Below are 22,326 nucleotides of genomic sequence, written 5' to 3'. Positions count from 1 at the left end.
CTGGAGATAACAAGGACAAATTCTTTCAGTTGCCTTTTTTTTCAGACAGAGTCTTGCTCTGTCTCCTGGGCTAGAGTGCTGTGGTGTCAGTCTAGCTCACAGCAACCTCAAACTCTTGGACACAAGTGATCCTCCTGCCTCAGCCTGCCAAGTAGCTGGGACTACAGGTGTGTGCCACCATGGCCAGCTAATTTTTTCTGTTTTTAGTGGAGACCAAGTCTCTGGCTGGTCTCGAACTCCTGACCTCAAGCGATCCTCCTGCCTCTCCCTTTCAGAATGTTAGGATTACAGGAATGAGCCACCATACCCAACCCTTAGTTGCCTTTTTACTCCAAGTGATCCTACTCCCAACATATTCACATATTCTTCCTTCATTCAGGGTACAAAATTGAGTAGAACATTACTTGGTCATACTCTGGATTTGAGGAAATACTCAAGCCACAAGACTGAATGCACTTTTCTTCTAAGTGTGGATGGTTTTGGTCAAAGCTACTCTCATCTGTTATATATTGGTCTGTTTTATGTTGGTCTTACTGGCTTTGCTTTTGGAGAAAACTCCTGTCTCCAAGGTTCAGGGACCTTTCTCTAACCGCTTCTGCCTTCCTCTTCACTAAATGGGTACAGAAAATATGCTTAGAAAGAAATCTAAGGGACCCTTATATTGTCACTCTGAAATATCAGCCATATCTGTCACATTCTTGATAGGAGTAGATACTAATCAATTTAAGATTGAGTTCTTACATATCTAAATTGCAGATACTCTGTGCTGATGGTTAAAGAGAGAGCCAGCTGTTTAGATACCAGATGATCTGTGACAGTTACCATGAGCATTTACAAGCTTGCCCATATCTTATCCAAGAGGAACATTCTCTCTTAAACTGATGCATAACACCAGAGGTGCCTGAGGTGAGGTGCCAAATAGAGCTATGAATCTACCCAAAGTCTGGCCAAGTAAGACCTTTCAGTTCTGCTCAAAGAGTTCAGAAATGGCACTGATCTGGAAGGAAAGAATGCAGAGGTGTCTGCTTGGATTAATCAGGTGAGTGAGTGGCGAGCAGGATGCTAGAGTGGGTGCTAGAGTGGGCAGAGTCATCAAAGTCAACATCAGTGCACAACTTCCCATGTACCCAATGCCCACCTTCCCAGCTCCTATCATTGCCACTTTACTCCAGACTGGAAACCCTTTGTAAATTTTTCCCTTCAACTCAAAGCCTTTGGGTTTTCAGAAATTTCTATTAAGGATTTTAAATTGCTTGCTGTGCCTGGATTATTTTTTGCAGGCAGTATGGTTGGTGCTGGGCACCTGTTTGCCTTCTGGGAATCTGGCACGTTGGTGTGTGCTGGGTGGAAGGTGCCTATGTGAAAGAAAGGCCCCCAGTGAAAGCCCTGGGCATTGGGACTCCTGTGAGCTTCCCTGTTAGACATTTCATACTTGCTGTTACAATTCATTGCTGGGGGAATTAAGCACATCCTGTGTGATTTCACCAGGAGAACACCCTTGGAAGCTTGTGCCTAGGTTCTCTCAGACTTAGTCTGATGCATCTCTGATCTTTTTTCTATGAAGTGATTTTGCTTCATATCCTTTCACTGCAATAAATCTTAGCCATGAGCTATGACAAATATGCTGAGTCCTGTGAGTCCTACTAGTGAATTATCAGACTTGGGGTGGTCTGGTCTTGGGGAACTCTGACACTCCCACTATAGAGCCCCAGACCCTTCCTAGAAAGCTACTACTGTTAATAGATCCATCTACATCCTTCCAGAGATGTCTATGTCTTTACCCAATAGGAATATACTGTATACATTGTTCCATATCTTGCTTTTTACATAATGAAATGTTTCAAAGACAGTTTGCATCAACATTCATAGCTCTAGCTCAGCCTTTTTCATGTCTGCATAGTATTATGCATTATGGTTGCTGTAAAACTTATATATCTGGACCCCAACTGATGGACCTTTAGTCATTTTTAGTCTTTTGCTATTATAAGCAATGCTGCACTGAACACCCCATACATGCATCATTTCAGACATTCATGAGTATATCAGCAGGTTAAATTTCTAGACATAGATTTCTCAAGTCAAAGGACATATATGTGTTACCTTTTGATAGATATTTCTAAATTGTCTCCCACCAAAAAGGTTGCAAGAATTTTTACTCCCACTAACATATAAGAAATGTCTGTTTTTTCACATCCTTGTCAATATGTATAATTTCTTTATTAAATTTATAGTAAAATTCACCATTTTTAGGCATACAGTTCTATGAACTTTTAACAGATATATAAAGTCATCTAACCACACAACAATCAAGACGTAGAGTATTTCTATCATCTCTAAAAGTTCCCTTGTGGCCGTTTGTAGTCAGTCCTCTGTCCTCACCCAGAGCCTTTGCCCAGTGATCTAATTTCTGTTCTCATTTTCTAGAATGTTATATCAATGAAATAAATCATACAGTATATAGCCTTTGAGTCTGGCTTCTTTCATTTAGCGTAATGTTTTTGAGATTCATCAAAGTTGTTATATTTATCAATAGTTTATTCCTTTTAGTTGCTGAGTAGAATTCTATTGTATGGTGGTATCCCAGTCTGTGTACATTCAACAGTTTCTGGACATTTGGATTGTTTTGAGTTTTTGGTGATTATGAATAAAGCTGTTAGAAATATTTAGGTACAGATTTTTGGGTGGATGTAGGTCTTCACTTTTTTCAGGTAAATATCTAAGAGTGGGATTACCTGGTGTTATTGTAAGTATATATTTAACTCCATAAGAAACTGCCAAACACTTTTCCAAAGTGTCTGTGCCATTTTGCATCCCCAGCAACAATGTTCAAGAGTTCCAGTTGCTCCACATCCTTACCAACATTTCATAATGTCAGTATTTTAAAAATTTTGGCCATCTTTGTAAGTATGTAGTGACTATCATGTACTTATCAGATGTTTAAAAACTTTGCTATCCTGATAAGTGATAAAAGGAATCTCGTCATTATGTCATTTACATTTCTTTAAGGGTAGTTAGAATACATTTAATATGTTGGGAATATGTCTTTCTTTTTCATTGAATTGCTTATTCATATTCTTTGCCTATTTTCCTATTAGATGAGTTGATCATGTTCTTAATGATTTTTAATGAATCTTATATATTAGGGAAACCAACTGTCTCATAGTTATTATAAACATTTTTCCCAGTTTGTCATTTTTTACTTTGTTTATAGCATATTTTTCTACAGTAATATTTTTATGTAGCTTCCAAATTTTATACCTCAGTGGTACAAAAATGAGGAGGTAGAAATGAATTTATTAATGCAAGGTATAGAAGGTAGGGGATTATAAGGCTTTCCACCCTTGAGTCAGTTCATCCCACTTCCTCTATTATCCCACATTATAATGCATGGCCAGTACAGATTTTCTCAGTCTTTCTCCCCATCTGCAAATAACCAAGGCGTGTTGACAAATGCAGCTGCTCTGAGAAAGGGTAGAGTCCCCAGAGCACAATTCTTCAATTTCAGCTGTGGAAGGGGATTCACTTAGTGGAAGCAATGTGCTTATTGCAGAGACCATCAATACACCAGATTGTTAATGCCTTTTGGCTAGGACACAGGGAATTCCTGTCTGCAGTCTCAGTGACATCACTTTGCCGGAAACACCCCTCCTCCCTGCCAACCCTACCCTTAAACTGGGATTCCACTCTGACCACAAAGGCCTATTATGCTCAATGCAATCTATGGGCAAAAGAATTCAGGGGAGGCCAGAAGGGGTGTGGGTGAAGAGCGTGTGGATGGTGTTGTGGGAGGAAGTAAGGAGAAAAGCAAGGGAAGGGGACTCCTTTGCTTCCTCATTCCCACACACAGAGCCTCTGCTGGCATCTGATTTTTGCAATCATTAACATTTTTAGAGTCAGGCGCAACCAAGTGCAAAGTCAGTTATATGCTACTAGCCTGAGAAGAGCACGCTGCACAAAAAGTACTGTGCATGGGGAGCCTGGGGTTAGCAGAATCTGATTTGTAGGAAGAGCTTGTTCTGTACCCCAAACTCCATCTCCACTGTTTGGACCCAAACCTGAGCCTCAGAGGGGTCCACTCAGTATCAGGCTACTTTGTTAAGATTTCTAGCTAAAAAGCTGTGAACTGAGAATAATTAGTTAATTAATATTTCAAAAAGTTTTTTTCCCTAATTATTCTAAATTTGACTTTCTTTCAATTTGTAACCATTAATATGATACTGTTGACATTGTAGATATTTTTCTTTTAGCCATGTAAAGCCTTTCTATTGCTGCATAATTAAAATTTTAACCATTCATATATGTTGAATTTTATCACATAATTTTATATACTTGTTGAAGTGATTATTGATTTTCTCCTTTAATCTCCTATTGTGATTAATCATACAGATAAAATTTACATTAAATTCACCTTGCATATTTAAAAATTCTCTTGATCTGTTGGTTGAATCTTTTACATAATGTAGAATTCATATTTACAATTATTTTGTATCAACAATTTTTCACAAGATTCATGACATAAATAGTCTTATCATCAGACTTTTCATAAAAATCTGTATTACATTTTTGTCCTCAAGGTTGTGCTAACCTGATTATGTGGTTAATAAAATGCTATTTTTACTTTTCCATCCAATGTGGTTTGTACATATATTTCATATGTAGTGTATTTGGCAAACTTCATCCTTGCAGCATTCTTTGAATTTTCCCTGTGGAATGATTTTGGGCACTATTCACTTTTATCATGGGGTGCATTAAACATTTATGACTTTCCACAATTCTAATATCTTTTGTGGCAGGTTAAGCCTTCTAGGAATTTTCCCGTGTTCCCTAACCTTCCAAATTCATTGGCATAGGTAATCACAATGTCATCGTTTTAAAAATATTTCCAGCTCTTGATTGCTCTCTCTTTAACATTTTAATCCTGATATTTTTGGTTACTTCTCTTGGGCAGTGGTACAGTCTCACCAAAGGTTTATTCATTTTATTCTTCTTTACAGGAACTCACTTTGGACTCTGTTTTTCCCATCCATTTTGGGTTGTTTTCTAGTATTCTGATTTTCCTTGTATCAATTCCTTTTATTTTTATTTTTTTGAAAACTGTTTTATTTTATTCTGTATAAGTGTGGTACATGGTGTAAAAATTCTGTCCTCTAACTACTAAATTATTTTGTTAATTTACAGCTGTATCATGATTTATAATGTCAATAAAAACAGCCTAACACAAGCACTCTCAAACACACTAACACTTACACCTAAAAGACTGCCAAAGTTGGTCATTCCCTTGGCTGAGGTTTCAGTCCTACTTTTTTTTTTTTTTTGGAAATAAAAGATAATTAAAAGAAAGCCAATAACTTCTTCTGAGATCTGTGGTTTAAGAGATCAGTGGAACAGGACATGGGTTATTTACTCAATTATCTTGTCTCTCTACCTCTCTTTCTGTTCTTACCCACACCCCTTCCCTTCCATCTTATTCCCTGGCTCTATCTTCTTGCCTATGTCTCCCAACCCAATATCCATCTTATTATCTTATTTTCCTTCCTTCTTCCTTTGCCTTTAACTAACTGGTCATCACTGAAGCCCTGTAGTTCATCTTTAGCATTTGTGTTTTTACTGACATTTGTACTGACTTCAGACAGTACAAACACAGGCAGGAAAAAAAGCACTAAATTAAACTGCTTTATCCTCCAACTTTGACCCTGGATTGGTTAATTGGAGAGATATGAAGAGTTATGAAATAGAATAAGACCTTTCCATTTGAATAGAATTTTGGACAAATTCTTTTGCATTGGATCAACTAAGAAAGAATGGAGCTGAGAAATTTCTATACATCTCTAATGTAGGGCAGTGGTTGAAGCCATGGAGTGGAGTTGAGAGACTTGGATCAAATCCCTCCCCTGCTATTTGGAAGGTGTATGACTTCTTTTTTTTCTTTTTTTTTTGAGACAGAGTCTGGCTCTGTTGCCCGGGCTAGAGTGCCGTGGAGTCAGCCTAGCTCACAGCAACCTCAAACTCCTGGGCTTAAGCGATCCTACTGCCTCAGCCTCCCAAGTAGCTGGGACTACAGGCATGTGCCACCACACCCAGCTAATTTTTTGTATGTATATTTTTAGTTGTCCAGTTAATTTCTTTCTATTTTTAGTAGAGATGGGGTCTCGCTCTTGCTCAGGCTGGTCTTGAACTCCTAAGTTCAAAAAACCCACCGCCTAGGCCTCCCAGAGTGCTAGGATTACAGGCGTGAACCACCGCACCCGGCCAGGTGTATGACTTTGGACAAGTCCTTTAACCTTCCTGAGAATCAAAATCTCAGGCTTCAGCCAGTTAACTTTAAGCTTAGGGGATTGGGAATCAAAGACTCTAGTGAGAATAGTCCACACAACTCCTCCAGCCAAATCCTCATTGTCAGTCACTTTTTATTTCTGGCTTCCACATACAGTATTAGTACCATGCTCCAGGCACTGTATAAGCTTCAGTTGTGTGGTGTAGGGTAGGATGCTGGTTAAAAGCCTCGGCTCTAACTACTCAGCCATAAAAAAAAAAAATGGTGATCTAGCACCTCTTGTATTATCCTGGTTAGAGCTGGAGCCCATTCTTCTAAGTGAAGTATCACAAGAATGGAAAAACAAGCACCCCATGTACTCACCATTAAATTGGTACTAATTGATCAACACTTACATGCACATAGGGAAGGAACATTCACTGGGTGTTGAGTGGGTTGGGAGGGAGGAGGGGATGGGTAAATTCACACCTAATGGGTGCGGGGTGCATGCTGTCTGGGGGATGGGCATGCCTGTAGCTCTGACTCAGGTAGTGCAAAGGCAATTTATGTAACCAAAGGGTTTGTACCCCTGTAATATTCTGAAAACAAAAAGTAGTGTAAACAAAACAAGGTTTAATAAAGCTGACAATTAAAAAATAAATTAATAATAAAAAAAGCCTGGACTCTAGAGCCAGAATTCCTGTGTTTAATTCCTAGCCCAATATTTGTATGTGTAACTTTGGGCAAATTACTTAACCTATCTGTGTCTCAGTTTACTCATCTGTAAGGTGATAATAGCAATGACAATGTTAATATTAGTACCTGTGAATGTGACTTTATTTGGAAATACAGTAGGGTCTTTGCAGATGTAATTAAGTTAAGGATCTTGAGATGAAACCATCCTGGATTTAGGGTAGCCACAAAATCCAATGACTGGTTCCTTGTAAGAGAAAGAAGGAAATTTGACACACAGAGACACAGGGGAAAAGGTCATGTGACGACAGAGGCAGAAATTGGAGTGTTGCAGCCGCAACTCAAGGAATGCCAAGAGCCATCAGAAGCTAGAAAAGGCAAGAAAGGAATCTCTTCCAGCGCCTTTGAAGGGAGCATGGCCTCACCAACACCTTTACTTTTAGACTTCTGGCCTCCAGAACTATGAAAGAATAAGTTTCTGTTGTTTTAAGCCATCAAGTTTATGGTTATGTCTTGTGACAGCCCTAGGAAACTGATACAGATTTTATACAGATGATAATATTACATCTACCTCACAGGATTGTCATGAGGGTTAAATTAGTGGCTATATTTAAAGTACTAAGAGTAGAATCTGGAATACAGTAAGATCTCTTGCAAGTATAGCCTATTAGGTATGGTTAGCTCATTGAAACTTACATAGCAACTCTGTGAAGTAGGTACTATTATGAATCCCATTTTGAACATGAAGAAATGGAGGCTTAAAGAGACTAAGCAAAGGTAAGATTGTCTGGACTTTGCTCTCCCTTGAACCATCCCCCAGATGTCTGTGGAGTTTGGCTTTCTGCTGATGGATCCTGGTAACTCTTGGCTCGGTGACCTTTCCTGATGATGTTCTTTCACCAGAGACTCTCCAGTGGCTCACCACCAAGAAGTCCAGAAGGTATTGAGAAGACCACCTCATGTGACTGTGTTTACTCTTCCTGGATGCATCTGCTTATCCCTGTTTTGGCCCAAGCTCTGCTCTGATGGAGCCAGGCTCTGTCCCCACTTGGCTGTGTGGTCTGATGTCACTGGAGTAGCCTCAGCACCTCATCACCACAAGAGGCAGGGATGTGCTGCCCTAAAAGGCCACAGGCTCACTCTCCAGGGACTTCAACAATGAAGAGGAAGGATGGGGTGATTAGGAAGGGCCTCTCTGAGAAGGTGATCTTTATAACAATCTAGGGAGCAGAGAGAAAGGATGCATACCTTTGAGGCAAGAGCACCTAAGGCATCTGGAACTGCACATGGAAAGGCCCTGCACGGGACAGTGCCTGGCCAGGAGGCCAGTGTGGCAGGAAGAGTGATGAGGGGAGAGTAGTAAGAGATGGTCAGAGGAGTTACAGGGTGCCTTGCTCAAAAGGCCTTGAAGGTCCTAGTGAGGGCTTTGCCTTAGTCTGAGTGATCATAAAGCACAGCTCCCTCTCCAACAACTATAGAACTCCCAAACTAAAATGATTCAAACTATTAAATGTCTAGAGGTAGCAAATGTAGAGAGGACTACTGGAATAATTGAGCTTTGATGAATACGGAGGGGAACATAGCCTTCTATTGAGCTTGATTTTGAAGAAGACAAAGAAAAAGACTTGATGGAGAATGAGGGGATTGGAATTCCAAGTAGAGGAAATCTCACATAGAAAAAAACTCAGGGAATCCAAAATTCATTCATTCATTCAACATGGGATATAGCAATGGACAAGACACACACACAAAAAAGTCCCAGCACTCAGGGAGCTTACATTTTAGTGGTGATAGTGTCAGACATTCTGATCTTGGGCACAAACAGATCTGCTTATTAGAGTAGTGAGGTGGGAAGGGCTGGGAGGTCTAGGTAGACCAATATAGCTTTCATCTGACAGGCAGCAGGAAGCTACTGTAGGTTCTTAATCAGGAAGACCCTTAGGAATGTCAATTATGGAAGATTGCTGCAACTACATGAAGGATGGTTTAGACAAGGAAAAGAATTAGGAAGGGTAGGAGTCACCAGAAAGGGCTGTTGAAGATCAGATATGAGTAGGAATGACTGGAACAGGGGGTTGGATATCACTGTAAAAGAAGGTGAGTCTAAAGGGCCTGGGATGAAGCAGTTAAGAAAGGATCTTAAGGCTCTTGAGTGTGAGAACAACTTAAATATGTGTCCCCAAGAACTCCATGATCGAGAGCAAGGAAGGTGGCAGAGATGGTGTGGAGACTTTGACAGTAGGGGAATGGCAAAGCCTAATTACGATCAGTCTCCTGAGTTAGCTTCAGTGATTATTCTGTCACTGGGCTGTGTAAACACAGTAAGGACCACGGAGTTCCTCCAATGTTTACTCTCCAGTGCTTATCCACATTTGCTGTTTTGTTCAGTATATGGCAAGCCAAGCTTAGTCAGGATGTGACCCATCAGAAATTGGAAACAATTTGAATCTAGTCAGTTGCACTGGATCTGCAAAGCAAAACTTTGTTGTTTTTGCCTGAAATTCACCATGTCTGTCAATACCCCATATGTGTTTATTATTGCAGTAAAGTTTTAAGATAATATATTTTTGGTATCATGAAGTAGAGATGCTGGGATTTCTCTGTAGACAGGATTCTAAGGACAAAATTAAACAATTTTGATTTTCACTTTGAAAGGATTCTAATCAGACGTCATGATGGCTGTTTCTATGAGAATCAAAAAGCTAGATTTTTTTTTTTTTTTTTTGCTTCTAACATAGCTAATTGGCTTGAAATCAGTCTGTGTTTACTCAAAGCTTGAGTTTCCTTCAGGTTTGTCTCTCTGTCAAGTGAAGAGTTAAAATTACTGCTTGGCTCTCTCGCTTTAAACAGAAAAGCCCTCTCACTTATCACATGAAAAGAAAAAAATGAGAAGGAAGAGGCAGTCTTAAATTCTTCAGTATAGTGAGCCAATTCAAACGGAAAAAAAAAAAACTTTGCTGTTGTATATTTTTGGTAAACTTGTTTCTTAAAATTGTTTTTTGAAATAACATTTCATATTGTATTAAAGAAACCACACTTCTGTTATCCATGAGGCAAACGAAGGGCTTTTCAGGGGGAAAACTGTCAGTGTGCATTTTCCATAATAGAATGTGACTGTAGCAATCATGAGATCTGAAAGAACTCTTGGGGCCCAAGTAGAGGGGGCAGTTACTGAAGAGATTCCCTTTTTGTGAGCACATCCTGAAGATGTCAACCTGGACACTCCACCTCTAGCACCACTTCCTGAGACGAGTCCCCCTCCCTGCATATGATTAGGGCTTTTGAAAACTACCTGTCATGTAGTCTATGGACAAAGCATTTTAATTACTGCTGTCTGGGTAATCTAGTTAATTACATGAAAAACAGCCAGTTTTTTTTTTTTTTTTTTTTTGGTAATAAACCTTTTGAAAATACTGTATGGAAAATTCCTAAACTTTCTCTCTGGTGTAAGTTCTTTTTCTTATCATATCTTTAATAAGAAATAATATGAGAGGCTTTAATATATTCTAGTAGTGTGAATGTCATTGAAAAAGTTGGGCAAATGTAGAAAAGTATACATCCAACTCTTCAGTGAAAATAAGAGTTAGTAAATATTCTCATTAGGAAAAGGAAGGAACAGTTATAGTCACATCAAACTGGTTCCCACCTCAGGGCTTTTGCAGTTTCTGTTTCTTCTTCCTGGAGTGTTCTTACTCCTTCTCCTAGCTGGTGTTTTCTCCTCATCTGGGTTTCCAATCAAATGTTAACTTCCTAGAGATGATTTCTCGACCCTCAATCTAATACCCTTCCCTTCATCCCCAATTCTGCTGTAAATCACCCTATCATCTTCTTTGGTTTTAATTTCTTCTTGGCACTTATCATTCATGACCTGAAATCACTTATTTATGTACTTCTTTTCTTTTCTCTCCTAAGCTTGGGGGAGATTCAGGCATCTGAACAAAATGGAGGTTCTTTTGGGAAGGAAGAAGGGTGGAAGTGCAATAGATAATGGTATTGCTAAAACTCTTTCTTGTAAGTTTTGTACTGTTTGGTCTGATGGGTAAAAACTGGTTCAAGATTCTAGGGGTTTAGGCAGACTGAAGACCTATATACAGTTACAGTCCTTTAGATTGTCTAAGCTTCTGCTCAAGAGCTTGAGGAGGAGCTCCCATTTCAGTGCCCAGCAAGCTGCTACTGACCAAGAGGGAAAGAGAAGGGAGAGACTTGGACTCCTCTTTCAGCTGCTTTGATCCCCCCACCCCCAGTGTCATTAGAGAAGTGCGAATTATTCTGGAAAACCATCTCATTTCCATATGCTTGTTTGTTACTTTATCGTATCCTTCCTCCACAAAGCCTAAGTAAAAAGTTTGGGAATAGTTTGGAGAGTTGAGAGAGGAAGAAGACATTGAGTTGTCAGAGTGGAGGGGATGGTGCAATAATTTTGTTTCCTGCTTACCTCCTCTATATATTCTGTTTACATATGATCAAAGCAACTTTTGCCTTTTATATAATTCTGCTATTGGAGCTTTTTTATGTCCCATGACAGAGTAAGACTAAGGACAGGATAAGTAAGATAATGTGAATAATGATCTGAAATGTTCAAAACTCTTCAGCCTCTAGGCTATTACTAGTTGCTTACTATATAAGGATGATTGAAATGCAAGGGGTATGTCAAGCCAGGAAATTTCATGGTGTGGTAGGATTTGATGTTTGATGATATATTCTTAATACTTTTTAACATCTTAAACATTTTGTGGTGGATTTTAAAAATGAGGATGGTTATCTTTGTTTTTTGTTATTTGTTACTTGTCCCTTGGAAGATCTATATGACCTATTAAATAAACTGCCGATTTGGGACTCTTCCATCTCCTCATTCCATATCTGATCACTGACCTAGTTTTGTCCATTTTCCTTGCCATAGGCACTAACTCAGCCTTGGCCTTGTCACAATACAGACAAATCCTTTTGTTCTTGAATTATTTCCCAATTATTTCACAAGCGCATCATTAATAAAGGTTGGCATTTATCTCTTCGTTTTCAGATACCCTTTACAAGACCAGACAGAAAGGTGAGGAAAATTAGTGTTTGTTGATGTCTTGTTGATATTTTCTCTTCTGCTTTTGGTTTTAGGTTCTGAGGGGAAGAGATTTTGTTCCCGAAATATCTTGGCCATCCTTGGCTTCTTCTTTATCATGTCTGTGATATCTTTGCTTGCTGTGGGGCTGACCCAGAATAAACCATTGCCAGAAAATGTTAAGGTAAGTCAAATACTTGTGTGTGTGTGTGTGTGTGTGTGTGTGTGTGTGTGTGTCTAAGTCTAAGAAAGGGTCTGAGTGGGGCAGGAGAAGGAGGGTGGAGGTAAACCACAACATACAGGTGGAGTCCAGGTTCTAGCAGCCTGGGAACAAGTCAATATCCATTGGATTAGGGAAGTAAAATGGAAAAGGATGCTCATTCTGCAAGAGGGAATGCCTTGAATCAATTAGTGGTAGGAAAATAATTGCCTTTATGATTATTCAGCAAACTCATTAAATTAGAGTATATGTTGATACTCTAACAGAGATGAATGCTTTATTTACCTCATCTAGATCTGTGTTATACTATGTCAATATTCTATGTTCTACTGCTATGTGTACTTCTTATTCATTGTTTCACCATGGGTGAAACATTGCACTCTTTGTTCTTTTTACTCCAATATTATCACTATCATCAAAATAATAAAATTTATCAGACAGCTCTGTACAAAGCACTTTAGAAGTCAAAGATTGTAGAGAAGACATGTTTCTTATCTCCTAAAATATTAAAAAAGCAACAAAATCTATAAAAAAGAACCAGAGAACATATACATGTGTCAAGTATAGTCATTTAAAATGAATTCATGGATGGGCAGATTTCTTGTGAAGTTTTTACATTTGAAAAACTAATCAATATCATTAAATATCATCAAGATCATTACCTTTCTGTGATATATTTCTGCTTTCTTTCCAATTCATCAAAGTAAAATTTCAGACATGAGTAGCTCACAAGTATCTTGTAATATGGTTATTATTTTATCTAAACTGTTAATTAAAAAGCATGTAGTAAATATAAATTTATATTATAAATATACCATTTTGGGGGTGCTCAGGTTGTGAGGGGGGGCTGTGCCAAAAGGCCTTGTGGGAGTGGGTGTTAAAAAAAATATATACCATTTTAAACTTTCACTGAAATTACAGTAAACGAATCTACAAGGGCCCAGATGATACCAATATGCTAATGAGCACATATGTACACGTGGGCAAAGACAGATCCAGAGGTTAACTTGACCACAGAGGTCCTGGAATATATGTATAGAAATACATTCTCTTGTATTTGAAGATGGTGAGCTGTGAGCCTGGAAAGATGCATGCAAATGCCAGGCCTCTGAAGCTTTTGCCATCCACCCAAATCATTTACTGTGTAGTGGAGGCGTGGGTAGTATCCTTTTGTCAAGTTCAACTCAGCGGGGCTGTGTACAACAGCCCCTTTGTCAGAGCAGATGCTGATGCTATCTTATTGTCAATGGTCTCTTGCCTTTTAATGTTGAGTAACGTTTGTTCTTTTGGCAAAACTTCACTCACAGTTGATATCTTGATTCTGCTATTTGTTTACTGGCTCCAAAAATACATGATTTCCTTCTTGATTTGACCTTTTTACATGTTCAGTATTGCATCATTGGAGAGGGCGACTGCCTAGGAGGCCAAATCCATGATACACTTGAGCTCTGTGTTCCCAGTGAATTCTTGTGGTCACGGATGACCTTCCCTCATTCACAGTGGTCTTCTTCAAGTCTGTTGTGCTTCTGTGTTGTTATATTGGCCTGGCACAATGGAGCAAGGTCTTTGGCATTCCTTTTTTATTTTTTATTTTTGAGACAGAGTCTTGCTCTGTTGCCACAGCTAGAGTGCAGTGGCATCATCATAGCTCATTGCAACCTCAAACTCCTGGGCTCAAGAGATCTTCTTGCTTTGGCCTCCTGAGTAGCCACACACTACCATGCCCAGCTTTTTTTTTTCTATTTTTAGCAGAGATGGAGTCTCGCTCTTGCTCAGGCTGGTCTCAAACTCCTGACCTCAAGCGATCCTCCTGCCTCAGCCTCCCAGAGTGCTAAGATTACAGGTGTGAGCCACTGTGCCCAGCCAGTCTTTGGCATTCTTTAAATGAAAAGTATGAGTATTTCAAGAACAGTCACTGGCTTCTGAAGTGGAACTTTATGATACTATTGATTTATTTTACACAAAGATAATTTTATATATGCAAACTGCCATTTGTTGAAGTTATATACTAATTTTAATAAGATTCCTAGCACATACTGGGGGCAGAATATTTTAGGAACTTGTCATCTGGTGATGGCTTTAAGCTGTGCTGTCCATTTGACAGCCACTAGCCAAATGCTACTCTTTAAATTTAGGTTAATTATAATTAAATAAAATTAAAAATTCTGTCCCTCAGTTGCACTAGCCATATTTCAAGTGCTCAATACCCCCATGTGGCTGATATCTACTCTATTGGACAATGTAGACATAGAGCATTTCCTTTGCTGCAGAAAGTTCTATTGGGCATTGCTGCTTTAGAGCATACTCTTTGATAACTCTGAAATCATTCAAAACTAAGTGTAATGAATAAGGTGTATGATAAAACATTTTATAAAATCTAGAATAAGGCACAAAATACGATAATTTTTTTTCTTGCATAGTTATAAACTAGTACCAAGATCATTCCAAATATCATAAGGCTACCAAACTGTTTTGAGTAGTCTGTTGGAATAAATGTATTTGCTTCCAAAAATGAAAGCACAGGTCTTGTCTCTGATGGCATTGATGTACTAAAGCCTTAGAAATGGATGAAGTCATTTAGGATGGGGTGATACAGTGAGAAGAGGGTCAAGGATTGAGTCCTGAGGAGCTCTGTCATTTAAAGGGTGAATAGTGAACTAATGCCTCCTAGAGCATAATGATAACATTACTTAATATAGTGCTTTGAAATTATAAATAATTTCCACACACATTTCCATTTTTCCCCCCTGAGTGCTATGAGGAATGGAAGGTTATTCCTGTTTTATAGATAACAAAATCAGAGTCTTAGAGGTTCTGTTGCCCAAAGTGGAGGTGGAACTAAAACTAGAACCCAGTTTTCTGACGCAATGATTAAATTCTTTCCATTTGTCTTAGTGAGTTTTTCCAAACAACACACCCTAATAACAAGAATTGCATGCAGTGAAATTTTGTGAAGCATTCCCAAGGAAACAGAAGGAAGGAAAGCAACCCCAAGTTGGGAGCAAATCACTACATTGGAAACTGAGACTTGATCCTGCCAGGGACCCTCTGAAGAGCTGTGGAGAATGAACTTCAGAATTTTCTGCCCTGGGGACTTATCCCCTGGTTCTCATTTCCTGTTGGTCAAGGGTTACTCCCATTGGGTGTTAAAACCCTAGCACTTCCAGGTTTGCACATGTGTCCATGTGTCAGAGGGCCTATGTGGATCCCACAGATGACCTACTAGGCAGCAGGAGAGAAGCCTCTGGGTAGAAATAAAGAGATAAGGAGATACAGCTGGGGCTGGAGTAAAAAGTTGGCGAAGAAGATGTGAAGTGGCCACAGAGGTATCTGAAGTATCATTGCACCTATTGCTTTTTATGGGATGAGGTTGTTTGTACAAATAATTTCAATACAATAGAGATATATTAATACAGAGATAGGTAGACAGTGCTGTGGAAGCTCAGAGAATGAAGCCACCAATTGCGTCTGATCACAGGAAGACTTCACTGAGGAGGTGGCCTTGGAGCTGAGTCTTAAAGGACAGTGCTATGGTTTAAATGTTTGTCCCCTCCACAACTCATGTTGAAACTTAATCCCCAATGTAACAATATTAATAGGTGGGACCTTCAAGAGATGATTGGTTCATGAGGGCTCTGTCCTCATAAATGGATTAATCTGTTACCAAAAGCTCAGCACTTGTTCTGGAGGCCACATCAGAAGAATGAGAACAAGTGGTTTGAGGAGAAGGAAAGAGAAATTTATTACTTTGCTGACAAAGGAGGAAAAGTGGCAGACTATCATATCAAAATCCAAATTCCTGAACATAAGCAGAAATACAGAGCTTTTAAAGGGAGGGCCTTCAGTTCTAGGCTATTGTCCTTAATGACTCTAATAGTCTCATCTCTGCCTAAGACAAAGCCTGTGACCACCGCTCACCTGGGAGGCCTACCCAGGCCTCTGCTGGCCAGGCACCAGGCCTGGGCTGAAGCCAGCAGTTCAGCTGAGCTATTTTCTGTAACACAAGGAACAAAAGATATTCCCCTGCCCCTCTGACCACCTGCCCCCAAGTCAGGGATGCAGGCCTCAGTTCCCAAAAAGAGTGGGGGAAGTTTTAAAGAGAGAAAACATGTTTTGCCATTTTTGTAGGCCATTCCCTCTGTTACAAATCCATTTATGGATTAATGGGTTATCACAGGTGTGGGCTAGTTATCATGAGAGTAGGTCTGTTAATATAAAGGCCAGTTTGGCTCTCAGCCTGCCCCCTTTGCCTTGTGATGCACTGTGCCACCTCAGGACTCTGCATAGAGTCTCCACTAGAAAGAAGGCCCTCACCAGATGTGAGCCCTTGACCTTGGACTTCCCAGCTGCCAGAACTGTAAGAATAAATTTCTTTTTAAAAAAAAATAAATTATCTAGTCTCAGGTATTCAGTTATTGCAACAGAAAATGAACTAAGATAAATGGTAGAGAGTTTTCCAAAAGGTGTGGTAGGACACATTCCAGACAGAGGTCATATTGTGTATTGAAGAGTGGCAGCTTGAAAGTGCAAGCAATGCCTAGGGAATCAACAGCCATCAGTATGGCTAGAATGATGGAAGGAAGGAATTGTGGGAGAGGAGGTCCAAGTCTGAGCTTAGTATACCTGGCTCAAAAGTGGGCACCATTGAACTTCAGTGGTGCTCAAGCTTGGTTTCATATTAAAAGCACCTGGGGAGCTTGATGTCTGGGTTCTGCTTCCAAAATGGCAGCACAGAAGCAAGCTGGCTTCACTCCTCCCAACAGAAAACCAAAAACAAATATATAGCACCAAGATTATCACTATAAATATGCCAGATAAACCAGTTCCTGGGGTGACAAGGAAGTGAAAAAACCCAAGTAAATGATAAAAGAATCAGACTTCTACATCTGAGACACTCCTCCCCCATTTTGCTTGGCACCAAGAGCATGGAAAATTCCCCCCACTCACTGTTTCTACACTGGAAAAAGTGAGCTAGAGGTGTACAACTAGCATCCCCACCATCTTGGATTCCCTGGCAGGAGACCTATCCCTGCCTTAACCCATAGGAAGTATTGTGAGTACCTTAAGGGAGAAATATCCCTGATAACAGTCAGAGACAAAGGGAGAAAGTGAGATTACTATCTCCAGGCTGAGAAACTCCGCTCTGTAACTCTACCAGAGGAGATGCCAAATTAGAGGGGCTGGTCAGCAGCATCATGCTATAGGAGGTTCATCTCACAGATCCCCTGGGCATGGACCCCTCACCAGCCTTCCCACATTGCCAGGATATCCCCTTTGTGACCTCCCCCATTTGAGAAGGGCAGATTTCTGATCATTTACTAGAGCCAAGACCTGGGCTGAAGGTGATACTTAGAGCCAAAAAGGAGGCAGTGGCCTAGCACTAAAAAACTTCTAAGCAAATATATACAATCAAAACCAAAACAAGCCAGACAGAGAAGACTGGAATAAATAACTAATCCTTCAATGCAAAGAAATATACATACTTCTGTAAGAAACAACAGCAAACAGGGAACCGTGATCTCCCCAAATAAACAAATTAAGGAGCCAGTAACTGACCATATCTAGATGGTGACGTGTGAGCTCTCTGACCAAGAATTCAACATAGTAATTTTAAGGAAACTCAGGGATCTCCAAGATAGCACAGAAAAACAATTCAGAAATTTATCAGAGAAATTTAACAAAGAAATTGAAATAATTAAAAAAAATAGAAATCTTGGAACTGAGAAATACATTTCCTGAACTGAAAAATTCATTAAAGGCTCTCAGCAGCAGAATGGATCAAGCAGATGAAAGTATCAGTGAGTTCAAAGACAGGTTATATAAAAATACACAGTGAGAAGAGAACAAAGAAAAAAGAATGAAAAGCAACGAAGATTGCCTACAAGATATAGAAAATTACCTCAAAAGACCAAATTCAAGAATTGTTGGTGTTCAAAAGGGAGTTGAGCAAGAGCAAAGCTTATTCAAAGAAATAATAACAGAAAACTTTTCAAAACTTGAGAAAGATATAAATATCTAGGTACAGGAAGGTCATTGAAAATGAAACAGATTTGATCCAAATAAGACTACCCTAAGGCATATAATAATAAAGCTTTCAAAGGTCAAGAATAAAGAAAGAATCCTAAAAGCATCAGGAGAAAAGAAGCAAATAGCATATAAAGGAACTCCTCATGGAAACTATACAGGCCAGGAGAGTGTGGAATGACATTTTGAAATGATGAAAGAAAAAATTTGCCATCCCCAAATACTGTATTTAGCAAAGTTATTCTTCAAATATGAAGGAGAGATAGAGTCTTTCCCAGACTAAAAAAAGCGGAGAGAATTCACCACCACCAGACCTGTCTTACAAGAAATGTCAAAGGGAGTTTTTCAATCTGAAAGAAAAAAAAAAAAAAACACTAATGTGCAAAAAACAATCAAACATACAAACAATTAAAACATTTGAAGGTATAAAACCCACTGGTAAAATTAAGTACATAGAAACCCCAGAATACTCTAATACTGTAATTGTGGTGTACAATCTATTCTTTCCTCTAGTATAAAGCCCAAAAGACAAATCTATTGAAAAACAGCTACAGCAACCTGTTAAGAGATAGGTAATGTAAAAATTTATAAATTGAAAGAACTAAAAGTAAAAATATGGAGAAGGAGTGAAGTTAAAATGTAAGAATTTAAAAAAATTTTTTTCTTTGGTTCTATTATTTTGTTTCTGATCTAAGATAAGTTGTCATCTGCTTAAAATAACTTGTTATGTTAAGATATTTTGTACACCTCATCATAACCACAATGCAAAAACCTGTAATAGATTCACTAAAAATAAAAAGCAATAAATTAAGACATACAGCCAGAGAAAATCACTTAACCACAAAGGAAGACAGGAAGAAAGGAAGAGAGAAGTTACAAAACAACCAGAAAACAAGTAACAAAATGGCAGTAGTTAAGTCCTTACTTAGCAATAATAACACTGAATGTAAATTGACTCAATTGTCCAATAAAAAGGCATTCAGTGGCTAGATAGATGAAGAAACAAGGCCCTACTATACACTGCCATCTATAAAGATACACATAGACTGAAATTGAAAAGGGTGGAAAAAGATATTTCATGCAACTAGAAGCCGAAAAAGGGCAGGAATAGCTATACTTACATCAGATAAAATAGACTACAAATAAAAGACAGTAAAAAGAGACAATGAAGATCACTATTTAATGATAAAGGGGTCAGTTAAGTAATACCTAGGCATGAAACACCAGAGCTCCCAAGTATAGAAAGCAAACATTAATAGATGTAAAGGGAGACACAGACTGCAATACAATAATAGTAGGGGACTTTAACACCTCACTGTCAGTAATAGATCATCCAGACAGGAAATCAATAGGGAAACATTGGAGTTAAACTACATGCTAGACTTAATAGGCCTAACTGACATTTACAGAACATTTCAGTCAACTGCTGCAGAATACACATTCTTTTCATCAGCACATGGAACATTCTCCAGAATAGATCATATCTTAGGCCACAAAACAAGTCTGAACAAATTCAGAAAAGTAGAAATTACATCAGGTGTCTTTTCTGACCACAATGGAATAAAACTGGAAATTGATGACGAGAGAATCCTTGGAAACTTCACAAACACATAGAAATTAAACAACATGCTTCTCAATGACCAATGAATCAAAGAAGAAATTAAGAAGGAAATTTAAAAATTTCTCAGAACAAATGAAAACAGAAATAAAACATAACAAAATCTATGGGATACGTAAGAAGCAGTACTAAGAGGGAAGTTTATAGCAATAAACCCTTATGTCAAAAAAGTAGAAAGACTTCAAATAAACAACCTAATGATATACCCTAAGCAACTAGAAAAGCAAGAACAAATCAAACCCAAAAGTAGAAGGAAAGCAATAATAAAGGTCACAGTAGAAATAAATTAAATTGAGACTAGAAAAAACAATATAAAAGATGAAGTTAAAAGTTGTTTTTTGGAAAAGGTAAACAAAAATCAACAAATCTTTGCCTAGGGTAAGAAAAAAGGAACAAAGACTCAAATAAATATCATCAGAGATGAAAACAGAGCAACTGAGTCCTCAGAAACACAAAGAATCATTAGAGACTATTATGAACAACTAAATACCAACAAATTGGAAAGCCTAGAAGAAATGGATAAATTTCTGGACACATACAACCTACCAAAATTGAACCATGAAGAAATAGAAAACCTCAATAAACCAATAAAGAGTAATAAGATCAAAGACATAATAAAAAGTCTCCCATCAAAGAAAAGCCTGGGACCTGATGCCTTCACTGCTAAATTCTACTAAACATTTAAAGAACTAATACCAAGTCTACTCAAACTCTTCAAAAACATTAAAGAGGAAGGAGTATTTCCAAACTCATTCTATAAGGCCAACATTACTCTGATACCAAAACCAGACCAAGGACATAATGAAAAAAGGAAAGTATAAGCCACCATCAGTGATGAACATAGATATAAAAATCCTTAACAAAATACTAGCAAAATGAATTCAATGACACACTAAACAGATCATTCACTTGAAGCCGAAATAGCTCAGTTGGGAGAGCGTTAGACTGAAAAAGATCATTCACCATGATGAAGCAGTATTTGTCCCAGGGATAAAAGAGTGGTTCAACATAAGCAAATCAGTAAATGTGATATATCATCAACAGAACCAAGAACAAAAACCATATGATTATTTCAATAGATGCTAAGAAAGCATTTAATAAAATTCAACATCCATTTATGGTAACAGCCCTCATCAAACTGGGTGTAGAAGGAACATACTTCAAAATAATAAGGCCCATGTAAGACAAACCCACAGCCAACATTATACTGAACAGAGAAAAACTGAATGCCTTTCCTCTAAGATCTGGAATAAGACAAGTGTGTCCACTTCTACCACTTTTATTCAGTATATATTCAATCCATGCTCATGAATTGGAAGAATTATCAATAATGTCATTAAAATGACAATACTACCTAAAGCAATTTACAGATTCAATGCAATCCCTATCAAAATACCAATGACATTCTTCACAGAAGCAGAAAAAAAGTCCTAAGACTCGTGGTAGCCACAAGCCTTTCGCGCTGCAACTTCAGCTGTCCTTCTAACCGCTCCCTCTGATTCATCATCCCAGTCTTCTTGCAGGAATAATTATTCTGCCTGCCCAGGGCACAGTACAACATGGGCCATAGACTCACACTGCCTTGAGTTTGAACCCCAGCTCTGCTCTTAGGATCACAGGACTTAACTCTCTGAGCCTGTTTCTCCACTTTGTGAGATGGAGCTAATAATTCTCATCTTGTAGGATTGCTGTGAGAATTAAATGGTATAAAGTATATGCAAATGTGAGGTGCCAAGCAGGAGGCCTGGCCTACTGTGGACACTTAATGATTGATAGCTCATGTATTATCCTCTTGACAGCTAGTCTGCCATAGTGACAAATTGACAGTTATTTTATTTTATTCCTGTTTCTCGCCATCTGACTTTCCCTCATCTAGCTCAGCTCAGGTCAGCCACAAGCGCTGCTAGTCCAGTCTAGTCATCTTCCTGCCTGACCCAGTTTGGGTTCAGCCTTGCTGGGGAGGTGGTGGCCTCATGCCTGGGCCACATCTGGCACAGCACAGCAATAACTCTTTATTGTACTGATGCATTTACTTGCCCAGCTACCTACTAGGTTGTAAGGCATATTGAGGACAGGGACTGGGTTTCATTTGTCTTTGCATATGTTGTATTTATTCATTCACTCAATGAATGAATTCATTCATTTAACAAATTGTCATTGAACATCTACTCTATTTTAGGTCTTGGGGATATAGCAGTGAGCAAGACTGGCAAAGTTCTTACTCTCTTTGGACATATGGTCTAGTACGGAGATAATCATTAATCACATAATCACAAAATAAATGTTAAAGTTACAACCAGCACAGCATCTTTCTTGGGTAGTTGCTCCATAGAAATTTGCTGATTCAGTGAATAGACAGAGCATCTTGAACCGATAAAACTACTCTCTCCTTGGATGTGAAGGTCACAGGACTAGCCTGATAGCAGATGATGTCAGTGTGGGAGGGAGAATCCTGCTTGAGGATC

General features: G+C 38.7%; 1 protein-coding gene across 1 annotated transcript in view; it reads left to right on the top strand.

Annotated features, from left to right (window-relative positions):
* The window catches only part of ENTPD1 (ectonucleoside triphosphate diphosphohydrolase 1), an 89,883-nt gene that overhangs the window by 31,727 nt on the left and 35,830 nt on the right, over nt 1-22,326 (top strand). Inside the window, exon 2 of the mRNA XM_045567857.1 lies at nt 12,056-12,183. Coding sequence (XP_045423813.1) covers nt 12,056-12,183 — 128 coding nt within the window. The remainder of the gene's footprint in view (nt 1-12,055; nt 12,184-22,326) is intronic.

The sequence above is a fragment of the Lemur catta genome, chromosome 14 (assembly GCF_020740605.2).
Source record: "Lemur catta isolate mLemCat1 chromosome 14, mLemCat1.pri, whole genome shotgun sequence".
NCBI lineage: Eukaryota > Metazoa > Chordata > Mammalia > Primates > Lemuridae > Lemur > Lemur catta.
Note: the sequence above shows the minus strand (reverse complement) of the source record. Positions and strands in the feature narration are given on the sequence as shown.